The 17,768-nt window shown below is 37.9% G+C and overlaps 2 protein-coding genes across 5 annotated transcripts in view; one reads left to right on the plus strand and one right to left on the minus strand.

Annotated features, from left to right (window-relative positions):
• The window catches only part of LOC139973269 (trafficking protein particle complex subunit 13-like), a 21,525-nt gene extending 15,248 nt beyond the window's left edge, over positions 1-6,277 (minus strand). The window contains exons 1-6 of one of the 4 annotated variants that reach the window (XM_071979850.1): positions 6,137-6,277; positions 3,835-3,909; positions 2,416-2,515; positions 1,814-2,029; positions 723-795; positions 282-326 (exon numbers count right to left, since the gene is read on the minus strand). In XM_071979850.1, coding sequence (XP_071835951.1) covers positions 282-326; positions 723-795; positions 1,814-2,029; positions 2,416-2,515; positions 3,835-3,909; positions 6,137-6,143 — 516 coding nt within the window. In that variant the 5' untranslated portion in view covers positions 6,144-6,277. Of the gene's footprint in view, positions 1-281; positions 327-722; positions 796-1,813; positions 2,030-2,415; positions 2,516-3,834; positions 3,910-5,885; positions 6,067-6,136 lie in introns of those variants that run through there. The other 3 variants (XM_071979826.1, XM_071979836.1, XM_071979842.1) reach the window with 3 other exon arrangements.
• LOC139973259 (E3 ubiquitin-protein ligase TRIM23-like) lies at positions 6,247-15,976 on the plus strand. The gene is made up of 10 exons (XM_071979814.1): positions 6,247-6,442; positions 8,242-8,529; positions 9,452-9,730; positions 9,954-10,136; positions 11,082-11,297; positions 11,765-11,899; positions 12,466-12,595; positions 13,204-13,314; positions 14,388-14,512; positions 15,245-15,976. Exons 1-10 carry the CDS (start codon positions 6,356-6,358, stop codon positions 15,422-15,424), a joined length of 1,734 nt encoding a protein of 577 aa, XP_071835915.1. The 5' UTR covers positions 6,247-6,355; the 3' UTR covers positions 15,425-15,976.
• The last annotated feature ends 1,792 nt before the right edge of the window (positions 15,977-17,768 follow it).

Raw genomic sequence — 17,768 nt, forward strand, 5'->3', positions numbered from 1 at the left:
GTTTTAGACATCCAGAGTGATGAAAATTAAGATTCTAATTGTTGAATGATAGAAAATTAACAAAACAGACAAAAAAACAAACAAAGAGAACAAATAACAGACTTTCATTCCATGAAGTTAAGAGATTAAATCATTAGATGAATTGAAGCTAATGAAAAGAAACAATGATTCAAATGTAATATTAATATAAAAATAAAATAATAGTATTAATATATCTTATAGTATTAGTAAACATGAATCACTCAGTTTATAGCCACAGAGGGCAATTTATAGCCACATACCTCTGTACTGTAGAATTTGGTTTTAACGTCTAGGGGTTTCAAAACCTGTTTGTAAAAAGGGAAGGAGAAAACTTATTATTAGGAAGTCAACAAATTCAGTGAGGAAATTGCAAGATATTTGCGATCAGAATATTAATAGTTATCAAAATTGTATCCAAATATGGATAAAAGATTAAATAATTATAAAATCATAATGACTAGTTACCAATCAGTGTTTTAAAAGATAAGAATAGTGAGATTGATTGTTCTTTTGCTGTTCATAATAAAAAGGATAGAATTAAACCAACATATCATGACCGTACTTACGTTTGGACGATGAAAATAAGAACTTAAGTAAGTACTTCAGTCATTTTTTCAAAAGAAGATACATGTGCCTATTCGCAACATCAAAGCTGAGCTATAGATGTAAATGGAAACGGTATGAAGAATGAAGACAAATACCTGGAATTTGAAGAACTTCCTAAAGTACATACTGTCTCCACTCGGAGGATTATAGTTGACTGCACACACCAAGCTGAAACAGAACAGGGTACAGGTCAGACAATGATGCACACATGTATAACTATGCAATATAACATATATAATAAGGTTGCATTCATCAACAGGAAATGGGGGGGGGAGATCTGAATTAGCTACACATTTAAGTTGCTTTCTTGATGAGTCGTAATCGTGTTGTATGGGCTGTTTTAGTCTGTGTCGGACTGACTGTGTGTGTGTGTATATGTAATGCAAACCTCTAAGCAAGACACATCGAGAAGGGAGAGATGTACGCATGGATCTCGTTCTTCGTACGTTCATTTCAGTTTGTGAACACATTGAGGTCGCCCTCTGGTTTCTGTTGAGTCGTCAACCTACAGTATGCAATCACGATGGTGTGCTGACGTGGGCCGCTGTTATCTGTGTCTATGCGTGTGTTGTGTATGTAATTAACGTTTCTGCCATAAGATTTAGCCCGAATGGATCTTACACTTTGTATACCCCATATAGAGTACTAGAAGCTTCTTGTTTCTAGTGGAGGTTTAAAGTTCATATATGCGGTCATCTCTGACCGCTGAGGTCAAAACTGTAGATTCTTGTTACCATTAATACCTCAAGAAGGGAATATACAGGGATGAATCTAATCCGACACAATAAAGCTGAGAGGTACAGTGATTCCGGGCCAAATTTCTGTATGAGAAGGATTTCAGGTAAAACGGTACACACAACGTTCTTGTACTTCAGGGACCACATTCGTTGTTTCATTTTCAGATTATCCTAAATACAAAATTTTTGAGATTTTGAGCTCTGTTGATCTTGAAAGGAGACAACATGCTGTAAGTGGGTCAAAAATCACCTACAAAGTTCATCCAAGCTGTACTCAACTGGATTTGACAAAGTTGTCAGACTTTCATTTCTGTTGACCTCAGGTGACCTGCGGCCTTCACAGAAAACAAGAGGAATCCTGCACTGAAAACACCAAACTGGTAGCCCTGGTCCTACAAGGTTTCAGTCCAGCGACTGCCGAGAATGACATTTCCGCAAAAAGTACTTACATATGGGTACCAAGCTCTTTTACTTCATGCTGAATGACCTCGTCTATGCACCCCTCCGGTTCCAATTCTGGTCTTGGAGTTGCTCCGGACCCTGAGAGGGCTAACCTTTGAGAACTAGTCTGTAGATCTGTCTTGACTAAAATGTCCTTCACAATCTGGCTACTGTCATTATGAACACTGACATAACAGGAAAATGTCTCTCCTAGGTAGATGCTCCTAAAACAAAAAACGAAATTTTGTCACAAACTTATGTTAACCTTGTTAAGGCTTTATAATGATTTTAAGTACCACAAACTGCCAAAGATCCTTTGTAAAAATGTTGCTATGTACTCAGTCTTGGCAAACCGTTACTGCCTAGGCCATTTTGCAAATTTAATTCTGCTATGCTATACAACATATTTACGTAGTGTTGAGTGTTCCAAGGAATGCGTTTCCAGTACAGTACAAGCAAACACAGATTATCAATGCACAATTATGATATAAAAAAAACACCATCATAAAACACCATTTCTCAGTCTTTCTCAACTAGATTCACCACAGACAGTTATTCACATACTGTGCTACTGTGTCACTACTTGACCCTGTAAGACAAACAGACTCACCCAAAGTTTTGAGGTAACGTGAGGAGTTCACCCAGCGCAACTGCCGGTAGACCTTGGACGGACCCAAGTTTCGGTAACAAATCTTGCAGCCCATCAGATCCTAGATTTGGAAAAAAGAAAAGAAAGAAACAAGATATTTGTATTTGGTACTTAATACATAATACTTGGAAATACCGCAAACAAAATGTTATTTTATTTCACAATAAACCACTTCAGTCACAACCTTTCCAGCAGTTACTTGCAATATAAGGGCAATGGAACACTTGGCCAGCACTTCCATAAAATGTCTGAAGATTTTTGGAATGTGTAAGTACTGATACATCTAGGCAAAGAGTTGTAATAATGAAGGACAATGACAATGTTTGTAGTCATCATATTACCAACCCACCTCTTGAAAAGAGATGAATTTTTACAAGTTGTCAAGTTTCTAAACTGCATTCGTCACAATCGTTATGGCATTCCACTATTTTCAACAGTCTTGCAGAAATGTCCAATCAGATTTATTCATCTTTCTTTTTTAATAATTTTGTTTGGAATAAGCACATTTTGACCTTAGACAGCACAAAATCAGTACGGTGTGTTAATAAAAATAGAGCATATAATACACTGTACTACTGTATGCATAGACAAATTGAATTTATTTCATTAAAGGGTAAAGTTCACAGAAATTAATTTTTGAACAGCTCTGCAATTTTAGGTACTGTACCTACTGATGCTCACCAGTGAAGAACTGACAGTACAGTGTTATGGAAAACGGACAGTTGATGGATTTCCCAAAGAAATGAAATCATAATATTATAATGATAAATATATGATATAAGTTAAGTTCAATAATAAGTTAAGTTCAATAATATAAGTTCAATCTTTGTATTTGCTGAGGGTGTTGCATAAAAAAAATTGGGTAGAAAGTATGAGGATGAAATCACACTGAACAATCATCAAGCAGAAATCTTTATTAACGCAGTTTTTCAAGTGGATTAAATTACTGAAGTTTTATCCTATTCTATACTAAAATCCTTAATTCATTAGCTTGACTAGTCAACTTTCATTTCAATAAGACATAAATTCCTCATACCCCACCACCCCCCCCCCAAAAAAAATTTGAAGATTAGCTTCTAACATGTGAGTCGTGAAAATATGAAAAGTGTTCGGGTGAGATTTGAAAAGAATCATTAAGTACTTGCACATTAACTGTCATTCTATGAATAATCTAGGTTGGGTGGGTCTAGCATCAACCACAATCTTGTAGGGGAACATCTGCCAACCAAATAGAAAAAGAGCTGCTTTACCACAGAATGGTAAAACACTACCTCTACTCTAGTACTGTCAACTACTACATTTTGAATATATGTTTTTCTCTTAGACTTAGACAAGACTACCGGTAAGCTAGCAGAATTCTTAATGGAAAATTGACCACACCTCTAGAGAAGATGTCTTGTTGCTCACAAATGACCGGACAGGACAAAACAAAAGATGGCTTTGTTAGTCTCATCACTGTGGAATCAAAAGAAAGAAAAAACAAAGACATTTTAGAAATGGGTAAATTTTGTTGTATTCGATAAAACATGAATTTTCACGTCACAACTTAACCAGAGGCTTTAAACCTGAAATGTGTCTCATGTTACTTTCATCAAGTAGATGAAAGCTTGAAAGATACATATAACATATTCAAACTGAACATTGTGAAAGTAGTCACAGAACAACATTAAATGAAGTTTACTCTGTTCCCAGAGATACCTACTGTATCTGATATAATTTTGTCCACTACAACAATGCACCAGAAAATCTTTAAATTTTCTATGTATGAGGTAGAGTTTTGAATATCACTTATTTCGATGAATAATTGCATAAAAAGAAATAATTCAGCCAATTTCTCCAGACTTTTGCAAACGTGAGGTCATTAGTGAGGTCATTACTTGCAAATTACTGGGATTTTTCCTGAAGATAGTTTAAAGTTTACCTGATAAGTTTCTCATGTTACTGAATTCTGGTACAATATACCTAAGAATAGGCCAGGACTATATCCTTCCAGCCCTTGAGAGTAAACAGTGAGATAATTGTGATGACAAAATGGTCACACAAACTCAAACAGTTGTGTGCAATGATTTGCAAAACACCATTTTGTTTCATCGGAAAGTAACGTGTGCGGAAAATAATGGGTCACACTAATTAGCGTCAACTCACGACAACTCACGACAACTCAAGACAACAGGTTTAAAATAACATCAAATACCATCAAATACAATTGATGTTATCAGAGTATATCTGGAAACACGTTTAAAAGTGACTGGAACCAGCGTGCATACAGATCTTTCACGGGAAAAAATGTTTTTGTCGTAAAAATCGCCAACTTTTTTCTAACGTTGAATTGGACGACGTGATGCCATTGCGCTTGCGCAATGACATTGGACCGAACCATTACACTACAGGTAAGTGTAACTTTTCAATGTTTTGACGGAGAGAATAATAAAACCAGTCAAAATGATAGTAAGCAAGACTCTGTAAAGTTAATAATGACATATGTAAATTACAATGGAAAAACAATAAGAAATATTCATTATTTTAAAACATTAAATAATTTGATTTGGAGTTCATTCACCATACTTTGGTGCTTTATTACTACGACAACCCACCTTACCGACACTGTACACAAGGTACTTTCCAAACCTAGCACAAACCCACCCATATTATAATGGTTCGGTCCGATGGCATTGCGCAAGCGCAAAAGCATCACGTCATCTAATTCAACGTTAGGAAAAAGTTGGCGATTTTTACGACAAAAACATTTTTTCCCGTGAAAGATCTGTATGCACGCTGGTTCCAGTCACTTTTAAACGTGTTTCCAGATATACTCTGATAACATCAATTGTATTTGATGGTATTTGATGTTATTTTAAACCTGTTGTCTTGAGTTGTCTTGAGTTGTCGTGAGTTGTCGTGAGTTGACGCTAATTAGTGTGACCGAAAATAACGGTACCCCTAATGTAGACAGTGATGCCAACAGAGCCAGCTAACATTGGAATAAACTCTGTAAACGATGTATGATGAGTCGTTCTCAGAAGCAATTTATCAAAGACTGAGTTTGCTTAAACATTGGCCAAGGCTAAATAGACAGCTACAGCGAAGCCACCGTTTCGTAAGGTTTTTCACAAATTGCCTGGTATAACTCAAATTTTCTCAAAATACAAGCTTAGCTGAGCTTATGCAGCATTGCTACACTTGTTTTTACATGTAACATTGAAACGACCTTTTGCAACAGCTATGTCTACTGTATTAGTGTTAGGCTGTCAGTACAATTCAGGCTGTCAATAATTAATAATACCCCAGGCTACTCTATATTGCCCTACCTTCGGCCTAAGCTATACTAGCTACTATAGACTAGTGTAACCTAGCCTATGCCATGGATGGGGCATGGGCTTCCCATCTCATCACTTTCTTTGGGACTTTTGAAGATTTCCCTACATACATACCTTTCAACGAAAGCAAATGTTCTTTTTCTCTTGGGGCATCCATCTTGCTGGAAAGTAATATAACTAGGGCCTATGCCTAAATGTTAAATTTTAAATAATAACACTACCGCAAGCTAAAACATTACGGCCAGTACTCTGTTACATATACAGTGCTAGAATAGAAACACGTTAACGACTTTCCCAGCAGTATCACTGCGTAGGCTACACTAGTTTTCTTTTGAGAATAGGAGTAATCATGGACAGTCGCTTACATCGCATATATACGCAGACCACGTACACATCATTCTGTACACATCATTTCGTACACACTAGGGTGCCCAGACGTTCTCCTTGTTTACTGTTTTGATTTGTACAGAGCGTACTAACCATATCACTGTACAGTATACACTGCCACATGCATTGTATGCTGTAAGACGGTGATGGCAATGCTTGAGCTTACTTGATTGGTATGATCCATAAAGCTTCGTGCGATGGCTTGTGGTGGTATAAAGTCGACAGGAGAAGTTAACCTTTTCCATCGGAACAACGACTCGAAGCGTAAAAATTTTGGATCAAATGTTAGTAGTCTAGAGTCAAAGTTCTTGAACGTTTTCCCATTCCCTACTATACTGTCATTGTGTAAGCCTAACGTGTGCTAGTGACAAATACAGTCGATCCCAGGCCTAACTTTGGCTCCAGTTCTACGCTGTAGTTTAGTAGTACTAGTGTAAATACAGTGCTAGTGTAACTTAAAGTTTAAGATGGGACTAGTTTGACAAATGAAGCCCCACATCAATACTTAAGCTAGAATTTGGCTACAGTAGCCTCGACAACACCTAGTACAGTACATCACTTGATTTAAAAGACAGGTGGCTTCAGTTATATTATTAGGTCTAGGCTAACTCGCTACCTTAGGCCCTATTGATTTTTCCAATTCATTTCAACTTCATGGGAATACTCTTTGAGCAGCAAGTATTTTAGGCATCTGTCCCATAACCCTACTGATTAATTTTTGTTGAATAAATATTTTGCCATTGAAGCTCTAAATCTTAACAGGCAATCCTTAACAAAGTGGCTATTTTTACCACAAGTTGTAACAATAATTTCCGGTTACGCATGCGCAGTTGCTTTAACATGGCTATTTTAACGACCAGGAATACTATTTTTACGACCAGGAGTAACAATAATTTCCAGTTAGGGTTTAGGGTTAGGGTGGAGTAATTACAGAATGGAGGGCCACTCGATGATTCTATCCTGAGCATCCGGATGCGCCGATGCTCAGTCTCATCCCAGTACGTATGTGAGTAAAAATGTCAAAGTCCAAGTTCTTTCTTTTTGAGTGGATGCGCGCATGCTTGGATGCGGGGTCAAAAATTTCCTAACTCCTTTCTTAGTACTTCCGTGGTGGATGCGCGGATGCGCGGATGGGAGTCAAAATGAAATACGTGATGGAGTCATACATGTACGGATGCCTTTTAAGAACGACACACTATTGATGTGGAATATCTTGTGGAATATCTTCATACCTGCGGGACTTTCAGTATTTGAAATACGTAATGGTATATAAGGAAACTTTCTAAGTCCTTTCCTAGTACTTCCGTGGTGGATGCGCGGATGCGGAGTCAAAATGAAATATGTGATGGAATTTTAGAGGGCGTCATACATACATGTACGGACATGTACAGACACACCGCGCATCCGCGCATCCAGATGCTGGGAAGAGTTAATGAATGGCCATGTATTCTATAATTGTGCCGAATAGTTTATAAATAATTGTTAGGACTGGTCGTAAGAATAGCCACGGCCAATCCTTAAACATAGGCGTTTCTGTGTGAGATGTATTTTCTTCAACAAATGTACCACCTCTAAGCTCTATTAATTACAGGCCTTGGCCTGCCCATAATAAGAACTAGGCCCTAATAAGTTCAATAAGTGATGAGCTGCATTTCTGTTTGTACAATATAACTACACTGTAAACTTATGAAATCCAAAGTAAGATTGCCATAACTTTATTTTGGGTTGTGAATGTGGAATGGTTTGCCTTTAAGAAAGTTGTACTTGCAAGTAGTGTGAATGTGTATCAGAATGCTTTGGACAAGCACTTTAAGCATTGTAACCGGGTATGATTTTTTGTGTCTTCAGTTTTTTGCCAGCTGTACAATATAAGCTTCTATCAGTTACATTGGAAATTGGTACCAATGGTGCTTCATAATTATCATATGTACAAACAAACATTGCTTGTGATAACGGGAACTTTTTTTAACCCATATATTTTTATGATCACCAATGGACTCTCCTCAATTGTATGAGTGGTTTCTTGAACCATTATGATGATTTTATCTATATTCTTGTTCTGTTTCATTTGGTTTGCCTGCAGCTTTTAGAATGCAAAGTCTGCAACGACACCTTCTGCTTGCAAGGTGCCAAAGTGCCTCGCCTCCTTCTGTGCGGTCATTCCTTTTGTCACGAATGCCTTGCTACGCTCAGCCAACATGAGGAAACTTTGCGATGCCCATTTGACAGGCAGGTGACCAAGCTAGCAGATTCAGGAGTTTGGGGACTCAAGAAAAATTTTGCCTTGTTGGAACTACTGGAGAAAATAGAGACATCCGATTCAAACAACGAACAGAAGACATCTAGACTGAAGAAACGTCACCCTAGGCCGGTAAGAATGCAGTCTTGTTAAGACCCTAGTATGTACAGCCTAGCGTACCTTTCTTTTTTACAAAGCTGTTTTCCCATATCAATTTGCTGTACTGCACAGAGAACTCCTGCAGCAACGCTTTAGATTGATACTAGGGTCTTGCACATTTCTCCCAAGCTATCTTATAAATGTTTTCCTTTGATTTTGGCAGATTAGCTTCGGAAAAGCGAAGAAGCCACTCAGGTTAGCCAATTGGGCCCACTTCCCCCAAAATGTTTATTCAAGACCTGCCTCTCGCAGTGAACAATCACTTGGCTCTAGATTGGTTTGTACACCGCGAGATGGCCTCTAATTGCTGTTGAAGATATATGATCTCACATGACACGCAATTTTGTAACAACAATAAAATAATAAATATTTTGTGGTTTGCATAAGTTCATGCCCTCTTTGGAGAAATGTCGAAGACGTTTGTATCGGACAGATCCTTGGGCATGTAAAATACAGTGGGCAAGCACATTCTTAGTAGACAGCCACAGACTTTGAGGCATGTACAGCTTGCACGCGAGAAAAAGAGTAGTACAAACGACCTGGCCAAGACTAGTAAACATGCAGTATTACTCACTTGTAGTCAAGAGTCCAAGACATTGACTCTCGTCAATGACACTGGTGATCACCTAATATTTGGAGATAGACATATCACAGTCTATACACAGGAACCTAAAGCAGTCAATACCATATGATAGAGCAAGAAGGAACCCAGACATACTGTACTGGTAACCTAACAATCACTTCTGTACCGTAGACATGCTGCCTGTTGGTGTCATTCAGTCTTGTAGATTAAAGAGGGGGTCCATTTGATGAATGCCACAAATTGTTACCATTTACCAAAGCAGGTGAACTTCGACTCTAATTTAAATTTTCTCATATATCTGTTTGATTTCAGTCTGCTATGCCTTGCGATGAAAATGAGGACCACCAAGCCACAGTGTTTTGTACCGTCTGCTCTACCCACCTGTGCGACGCATGTGCCGTATCCACACATTCGACGAAAACCCTCAGCAGGCACAAGCACGTCCCACTCTCTGAAAAATCGAAAGAGAAGGCTTCTTGTAGCCAACATCCCCCTCATATAGTGGAATATGCCTGTATGGAGCAGGATTGTGTCGGAGACCGTCTTATGTGTTTCGTCTGTAAAGATTACGGGAGACATCAGGGTCATAAGGTTAGCACCACAAACTGTAATTTATCAATAAACATTGTCACAAATCTCCTCCAACAAAACGATCCACCAAGATTATGTCAACGTATATGATCCAGAATTTCTTTCTATTTTTACCCCTTCTCCTCTCCCAACCTCCCAATGGTCCCCCTCCCCACCCCCCCAACATCAGGTATGATCTACAGTACATGTAAAGAGCATCCTTCTTTTCTGCTGCAACTTTCAGACTGCGCCTCTCGTTAAAGCTGCTGACACAACGCGCACAACCCTTACGGAGGCTGTACAACACACCAGACCCCTGCTAGATAAAATATCAGATGCCGTTAGGAAGTTGAAGGAGACAATACAGTATATAGAGGGCAGTGTGCAAGTTATTGAAGATTTGGATGGATATACTGAAACTAGACAAGTAAGTTTGCGGATTCTAAAATCATTTACAAGTGGTTGGTAATTCCATTCCTGGCAAGCATTTGAAGCATATCTATATATATATATTTATATGTTTATATATATAAGTAACAAGATTCAGATGTTCACTTCCTGTTGCAAAAGTGCTCAATACATAGAAGTAGAGTTAGTACATAATATAGTCTACCTACATGGTAACTCACAGTATGTTGTAAGCTACCCTAAAGGTAGACAATATTATATATTTATATAGATATGTAGAGAGAGAGAGAGATAAATAGATATATATATATATATAGATTTATATAGGAGGCTGGAAGTTTTTCACTGTTCTGAATTTTCCAACTCACTACAATTTCAATTAGAGATATATTTGTTTGCCTTTGTCTTTTATTCCATTTCATTTAACAGAGTCTGTTCAAATTATCTCTTTCAAGATCCGACTTTAGGAATCACAAATGATTTTGGAGTTGGTTAGCGTCATGTTTGATCTCTAGAGTATGGCAAAATATGTCACCCAAACAGAATAAGTATTGTTCGATGCAGGTGGCAAAATGGTCAAGTTTTGTTGTGACATACGGACATTTCAAGTGAGCAGTTCACATCCGTACTTATCAAACAAGAGAAATGAAAGACACCAATGTTGTTGTTTGTGTTTATTAAAGTTAGTTCTCACAAATAATTCAGAAGAAAAATTGTCATGACATTGGAATGAAACTCTTTGTTCTAGTTTTAAGTACTGATCAAATACTGTATTTAAGAAAGTGAATAACAAGACTGTAAACAGATTCAAAGTACTGATAGATTATTGAGTGACGGCTGCACGTTAAATCCCTGCAAAATCAGTGAGTTTAAATTTTGGGGTAATTGAAATGGCAGTGATATGTAATGCATTTTGATGGGTTGTTAACATTCCATCTTCTTTTCATAATTCTTCCACTTTTAGGCACCTGGCACAGCAGAAATGGCTAGGTCAAAGGTCAAAGTTTACTTTCAGGAGTTAAACGAGACCATTCAGAGGCAGCAACAGGTCGCTTTCAGTGTGCTCGACACCCACATCAGGGAGAGGCTGCACTTCCTCAGGCAATATCAGGAAGAGTTTTGCATCATCTTTTCTACCTTAACCACTATGAGCGAAGACTGTGAAAAAATGGTGCATGAAGTGAGTACAGGGTGTTTGAATAGAGGGTTATAGGGCTCTGACTGAAAGGAAACAGAGGAGGGAGGAAGCATTTTAATATCTTAGGACAGGATAATATGGTCCTTATTTTCATTTTGTTACTAGGCTATGGTGTACTCAAGTAAGTGAAATAAGAGATAACAGCTGTAAATGTGTAGGATTAAATGAGTCCAAGCAATCCTGAACTGTGGGCATGTAATGGCAACATGCTCACCCCAACTTAGGTGTACGATTACTCTGTGATTAAACACCACTTTGACCTTTGAGAGTACTGTGAATCCCACAGAGAAATAGTTTCATGTATAGTACGGCCAAGGGATGTGTTGTATGAACTACGGTCGCTAGCCTCAATAAACATTTTAATGTTTTGTGTACCAATTGATCAAATTTAAAAACAAATACATATATATTGATAAAATTGACTGTTAGTACTATATACTTACCTACAGGATGATGCTAAGGTCTTACAGAATGCTGGCAGCATCTGTGTCCTGCTGGACACACTACATCTTCATCAACAGCACTTCTTAGAAGCATCAGAAAGAATTACTTTAGATGCCAGCATCCCTGTCACCTTCACTAAGGTAAACTTTAAAAACTCTGTAAAACCAAAATTCTGATGCGAAGAGACAATGTCGCACCCTGCTCACCCATGTGGGGAACACCCAAGGGCTTGGAGATTACATCTCTTACCCATGTACAAAGACATTGTTATCTATAGTGTTATCTTGGGAGTTGCTCCTGGATTGAAACTTACTGTCAGGGCTTGGACCCAATTCGCCATGATCATAATGCTTATTTATCTCGAATGCAGTAGTTGAAATGAAATCAGACTAAGCATTACTTTTTGCCCCATTGGCATTACAAGTATTTACCCTGTCTTTTAATTTAAAACATACAAACCTAGCTCCATACTGACAACCCTCTTGCTCTCCACCCTCCCCCCTCCTCCACTCTCACCCCATCCAACCATTGTTTAAGTATAACAACTTGTCTGCGAACCCACTATATACTTAAGTTGGATCCATCGCAAGCAAAGAGAGCAAAAAAGTCTTTACCAATTATGATTTCCATCTGATGTGGGTTTATCGTTAGAAACTCAATTGTACAATTTATTCTATTACATATTGTATTTTTTCTTCCCCCGCAGGATAATCGAGTCCACATCGGCCGTAAGATGGAGATGCGGGTAGTGGTGCTGGGACTCGATCAGGCGGGGAAGACGTCGATACTCTTCAAACTGAAGGAGAATGAAGTCATCAACACCATACCAACCATTGGTGAGTTTCTTTACCGTATTTGCTGTTTGTAGCAAAGGAAAGATCACATATATTCGTTGCTTCTGCAATCGAAATGTTTCCTTCCCTTTTCTATGATCGTGAGTCCTCCAATTCTGCTCTATTACCATTCTAGAATATCTGGGTTGAAATTTAAGTTGTTTTTTCGTAATTTTGTTGTAATTTTCATTTTGGTGTTGCACCAATATAAATATATTTCCTTCTTAAACTGGCAGGTTTTGAGGTGACCTCAAAGCAGTGGGTTGTCTTGTTTACTGCGGTATTTGATATGGGTGACCGATGGCAAGGGAAAACATTAACTACATGCCACCAGAACAAAGACCAACCAACACTCACAGAGAGTGTGATTCCATGAACACCTTTTTAAACTTTTTCGCTTCTCCTCTTTCTTAAAAGGGAAGAGAGTAGAAATGTTTTCTTCCTTTGGCTTGGCTCTATTCTCTTCAAAACATCCGCTCTATCACTGTTCTAGAATTTCTACGTCGGGTTACAAAATTTGAACGACAAGTCTTTGTTTTGTTGTCATTTTTCAACTTTTTATATTTTTTATTCACGATCTCTAAACGGTTATTTTCCTTCTAACGGTGCAGGCTTTAATGTAGAAACTATCGAACATAGAAACTTGAATTTCACAATTTGGGATGTCGGTGGAGATCCCAAGCTGCGACCTTTATGGAGGCACTACTACCTAAACACGCAAGGTATTTATGATGCTTTCCCTCATTTTCAATTAGTATTTTGCATTTTGATTTTTTCTTTTATGTGTGTCTGTGAAGAAGATCCTAGAAGGATCTAACCATTTATTGATGTTATTACAATTGCTACACACAACATTGTAGAATTGAACAATATTATTTCAACTTCACAGTTTTCTTCTCATTCACAAAGCAGAGAGATGCAGAGCGCCCTCTTTAACCTGTTTTGCAGGTTTCATAAAATTTTGAATTTTGTGGCAGTTTTGACAATAACTGTCTCTGATCTAGAACATAAGCCATTCACTTCAATTAACAAAGAAACAAAAAAAACAGATGACCTTGGGGGTTAACCTCTTGTCTGAATAGACCCAATTCATTGTATGGTTGAGACTAACCAAATGGTAGGTATATAGCAGCTAAAAGAAGCGGGGGAATTTTTTGCTTCATTGTAGAGTGCAGGAAAACCCAAATGTGTATGTGATTTTATAACATGAGGCAAATATATTAAATGTCTGTCAGAAAAGGAGCTGTCAAAGTCTATCAAAGCAGTCTTCTCATCCGATAGGTAATTTTACCAAACCGACGAAGTGTTTGCAGTTGATCAAACTGAGACACCCTAAATTTTGTTCTCTCCAAATGAAAGAGGTAACGAGGCAGTAATTAATTAATTTGATGCGATTCCTCAACATTACGTCTTCCAGACAATTTTTGTTTCAATATTAGTATTTAACCAGTATTAAGCTCCAAAGCAGGGGTTCTGAATTTGATTTTCTATTAGGAGGGGCCAGAGAGAAACTTCGGTTGGAGCAAAGGACGAGCGAGGTGGAGCAACGTGCCGATTTTTATCGCTGGCCGGTTACTATCTTGCATAGGCCAGATTTGACTCTCGGGCTTTCAATTGAGAACAACTGAGCTATGGTACTAAATCGCAAGTAAACAAGGATTTTGGACTAGTATCAAAAATAAAAAAAACATTTTTAAATTTGATTTTTAAGATCTCACCAATAAAGTGAAACAAGTGTCACTTCCAATTAAAACAAGCATTTTTCTTTCCTGCATTTATTTCTTTGATGATTAAGCGTTAGTATTTGTTGTGGATTCTGCGGACGTAGATCGTCTGGAAGAGTCGTACGAGGAACTTTCGGTGCTCATGTCCGAGAAACAACTGAAAGATGCGGTGCTAGTGATATTTGCCAACAAACAGGTAAGAATTTATATTTGATGTTAATCACTAAACTTTATATTTGATGTTAATCACTAAATTTGTATCATTCTTGCAATTTGGATAGTACACCATGGCCATGCTGGACATCTCAACAGTGTAACTCAATAGCCTGGCTATTCAGAGGTCATAGTGCCAAGGCGCTATAGTAAAACCCTACTTCACTACGAGAGAGTGATCCAAAAATGCTCATTTAGACGGATGAATAATGCAATGGGAAGTAACATAGTTCATAAAATATATTTGATTAAGTATTAATTTTATGTGTGAACTTTGGGCATGGATTGTTTACCTTTATGAAGTTTCTGAAATAACCGCAATTTGTTGTACCTCATTTCTAAATAGTCCATGCCACCACTTCATTAACGCACATTCCCTTTCTTCAAAAGATGGCACAAGGAAATTAGTCAACAAATTTACCAAACCTCCCCAGGACCTAAACTAATCGAAGGAAGACAGAGTATATAGGGTTTCATGAAACAAGATAAATGAGCCAGATTTGTTAACAAATTATTGATCTTATCCTCAACTTTTTGATTGATAAAACCCAGACACCTTTATGACGAAGGTATGAGTCCTTACTGACCATCTCTATATTGAAGGCAATTTTCATGTCTTTTAAACCCTTGTAAAATTGTCGACATGTTATCATATCTAGGAAGTTTTTGGTTCATCGTCACAGCACTTTTAAAACTGTTTCACTCACTCTCGTAGGATCTACCTAACGCTCTCGGCATCGAAGCAGTCACGGAGAGGCTAGCCCTTCCCAGACTCTGCTACGGGCGAAACTGGCTGATTCAACCGTGCAATGCGAAGACTGGCGAAGGATTGTGGGACGGCTTGGAATGGTTGTCACAGCAACTTGTGGCAGCTGGCGTGATGGATTTAGCGTAACGGAGAAGACGTCTGCTCACTCAAGAAACGAACTGTCGACAAACTAGTTTATCCTTTGCATAGAGCCTCTGTAGATAAATATGCAAGAGTTAAGAGGGCCTGACGTTTCGATCCATAACTCTTCTTTGCAGATCATCATTGGAAGAGGTCCCTCTAGCTTTTTGGATGCTCCAGGCCCTCTAAATTTTATGTATCAGTTTTCTCACGGTGCAAAACAGCTATATGAGGAAAGGTTCATCAGACAGATTTTGTAAATATTGTATCATAGAATGTTTTATGAGTTAACTTGAGTTATATAGAGAGAAAAGCACATCTTGTTTTATAAGATGAAATGAACTATATAATTCTTTTTTTGATGTGAAAACGTTTGGTGTCTTAACATCCAACTTAAGATATTTTTTTCTTACAAGTGTGGTTGCCGAAATGTTTGCGGTGTTAACCTGAATGTGTGGAAATATTAACTTGGAGAATTCTAAGTTCTGCTGATCGAGAGATGAAAGTATAGTGGGCTTTTTCTTTAGCTAATGTTTTCTTACAGAATTAATTTTTTTTTTTAAAGGGTGACTTTAGGCACAAAATTTAATTTAGTTATGTTGTGGACTATTAGAAAAAGGGGGAAAAAACGACTGCTCCTCATCCAGATTTCAATAACACTGTTTAATTTTTTTGAGAAATGTCCTATGAAACATCTGAGATGCATCAATTAAACTGGCTGGACTTACTTAGTCTAACACAGAGACCAACTTGTCTGTTTTTTCTTTTTTCAATGCAATACAAAACTAAATAGGAAAACCTAAGACTTTTACGGCCTCAACTGACTTGTTTACAATGCACTACCACTTTTTGGTTTCGATGATAATCATAACCTATGCATTCATGATGGCGTACGTGTATGTATGTGTGTGTGTGAGTGCGTTTGTGACGCACAGCTTGTAAACACAATATCTCAAGGTCAGACCAATATCATATTGAATTTAAAAGAACCCTTCTGTTTTCGGTGGCGGGCAAAGGTCATTTGGGATCAAATTGTGAAAACCTTGTTATCACAATATCTCAATACTGGAAGCTTGGCTCTAATGTAGGGTGTAGAAGTACCACATTGAGTTCAAGAAGCCTATGGTTTTTGGTGGAGGTCATTTGGGGTCATCAGAGGTCAAATCGTGAAACCCTTGTAAACTGTACACCCTCACTATACATTTCATCAGATTCATGAAGAAAACTGCTCATGTTACATAATCGAAACCACAATGCATTTTTTCCGTTCTGGTTTCAATTTTATCCAAGGGTGTTCTGTTGTTTATATGAAGTTAATCGAGAATGAGAGTACAGGCAGCTTTATAAGAAATCTGAGTACAAGAACCGAATTAATCAAATTCTTCAAGATAATGTGGCTTCTTCTTAGCAACAGCAACAAAAAACTAACAGAATCACCAACCACTTTCAGTTATATGTGTTCCTTCTGTAGCAGTGAGTGGCATATTTAGCATTGTGGTCAAGTGGTCGAGGCAGTGCTGGACTTGTGATCTAAGGTTTGCAGGTTCAAGTCCTGGCCAGATCTTTAAACGTTGTGTCCTTGGGCAAGGCACTTTATCTGCATTGCCTCTCTTCACCCAGATGTATAAATAGGGACCTTTGAGGGTGACTTGTAAATAAAGTTGTGTGCACCCGTTTGTTGCTGCACCCTATGGGCAGTCCCCCTGGGGACAGGTAGATGTGGTGCCCCAGGAGGGGTTGTTTGAATTGTGCACACTTGGATGTGTGGGTGTGACAAGTTACCAATGACCAGGGGTTAGTGTTGTAAAGTCATGAGAGGGGGGCCTTGGCCTCAAGCAAGACTGTAAACCTCTAACTTTAAACTTCATAAAGTCCTGACTCTTGATTATTGGTTCAAATTACCATGCTCGTCCAAAACTATCTTTGCTCTCTCCGAAATTTGTTTTCATATCTTGGTCGATTTTACGTGTTTATTTGGTCGTTAACCAAACGTTTGAAAGCTTAGTGGATGAAGTAAACAAATAACAAATATCATATTGATAAAGGCAGGTTGTGATCATATATCTGTCGATTACATACAGAAAAAATGGCATCTATGTTTGTCAATTGCGATCCAATACCTCAGTTTCTTTTATTTGTACATCTGTGCTTGAAATATTATATTATCATCTTACTGGCTACCTTTTAATAGTCATGTTGACTACTTGTGTAGAGAAGAATAATTATTGTTATAATTGTTGTTATTATTATTATTATTACAAGACTGTGTTTCACTGTGAAAATAGAAAAGACTTACCTGTATTTCACATGTTTGTGGACATAATAGTATCACAGACACTTTCCCATTGTG

Source organism: Apostichopus japonicus, chromosome 2 (genome assembly GCF_037975245.1).
Source record: "Apostichopus japonicus isolate 1M-3 chromosome 2, ASM3797524v1, whole genome shotgun sequence".
NCBI classification, from domain to species: domain Eukaryota; kingdom Metazoa; phylum Echinodermata; class Holothuroidea; order Aspidochirotida; family Stichopodidae; genus Apostichopus; species Apostichopus japonicus.

What these genes read in the sequence shown, in the direction of transcription:
- LOC139973259 (XM_071979814.1), top strand. Translation starts at nt 6,356, where the DNA reads ATGGCTTGTGGTGGTATAAAGTCGACAGGAGAAGTTAACCTTTTCCAT. An exon ending in GGAGACATCAGGGTCATAAG is followed by an intron (nt 9,731 to 9,953) that starts GTTAGCACCACA and finishes TGCAACTTTCAG; the next exon opens with ACTGCGCCTCTCGTTAAAGC. An exon ending in GATATACTGAAACTAGACAA is followed by an intron (nt 10,137 to 11,081) that starts GTAAGTTTGCGG and finishes TTCCACTTTTAG; the next exon opens with GCACCTGGCACAGCAGAAAT.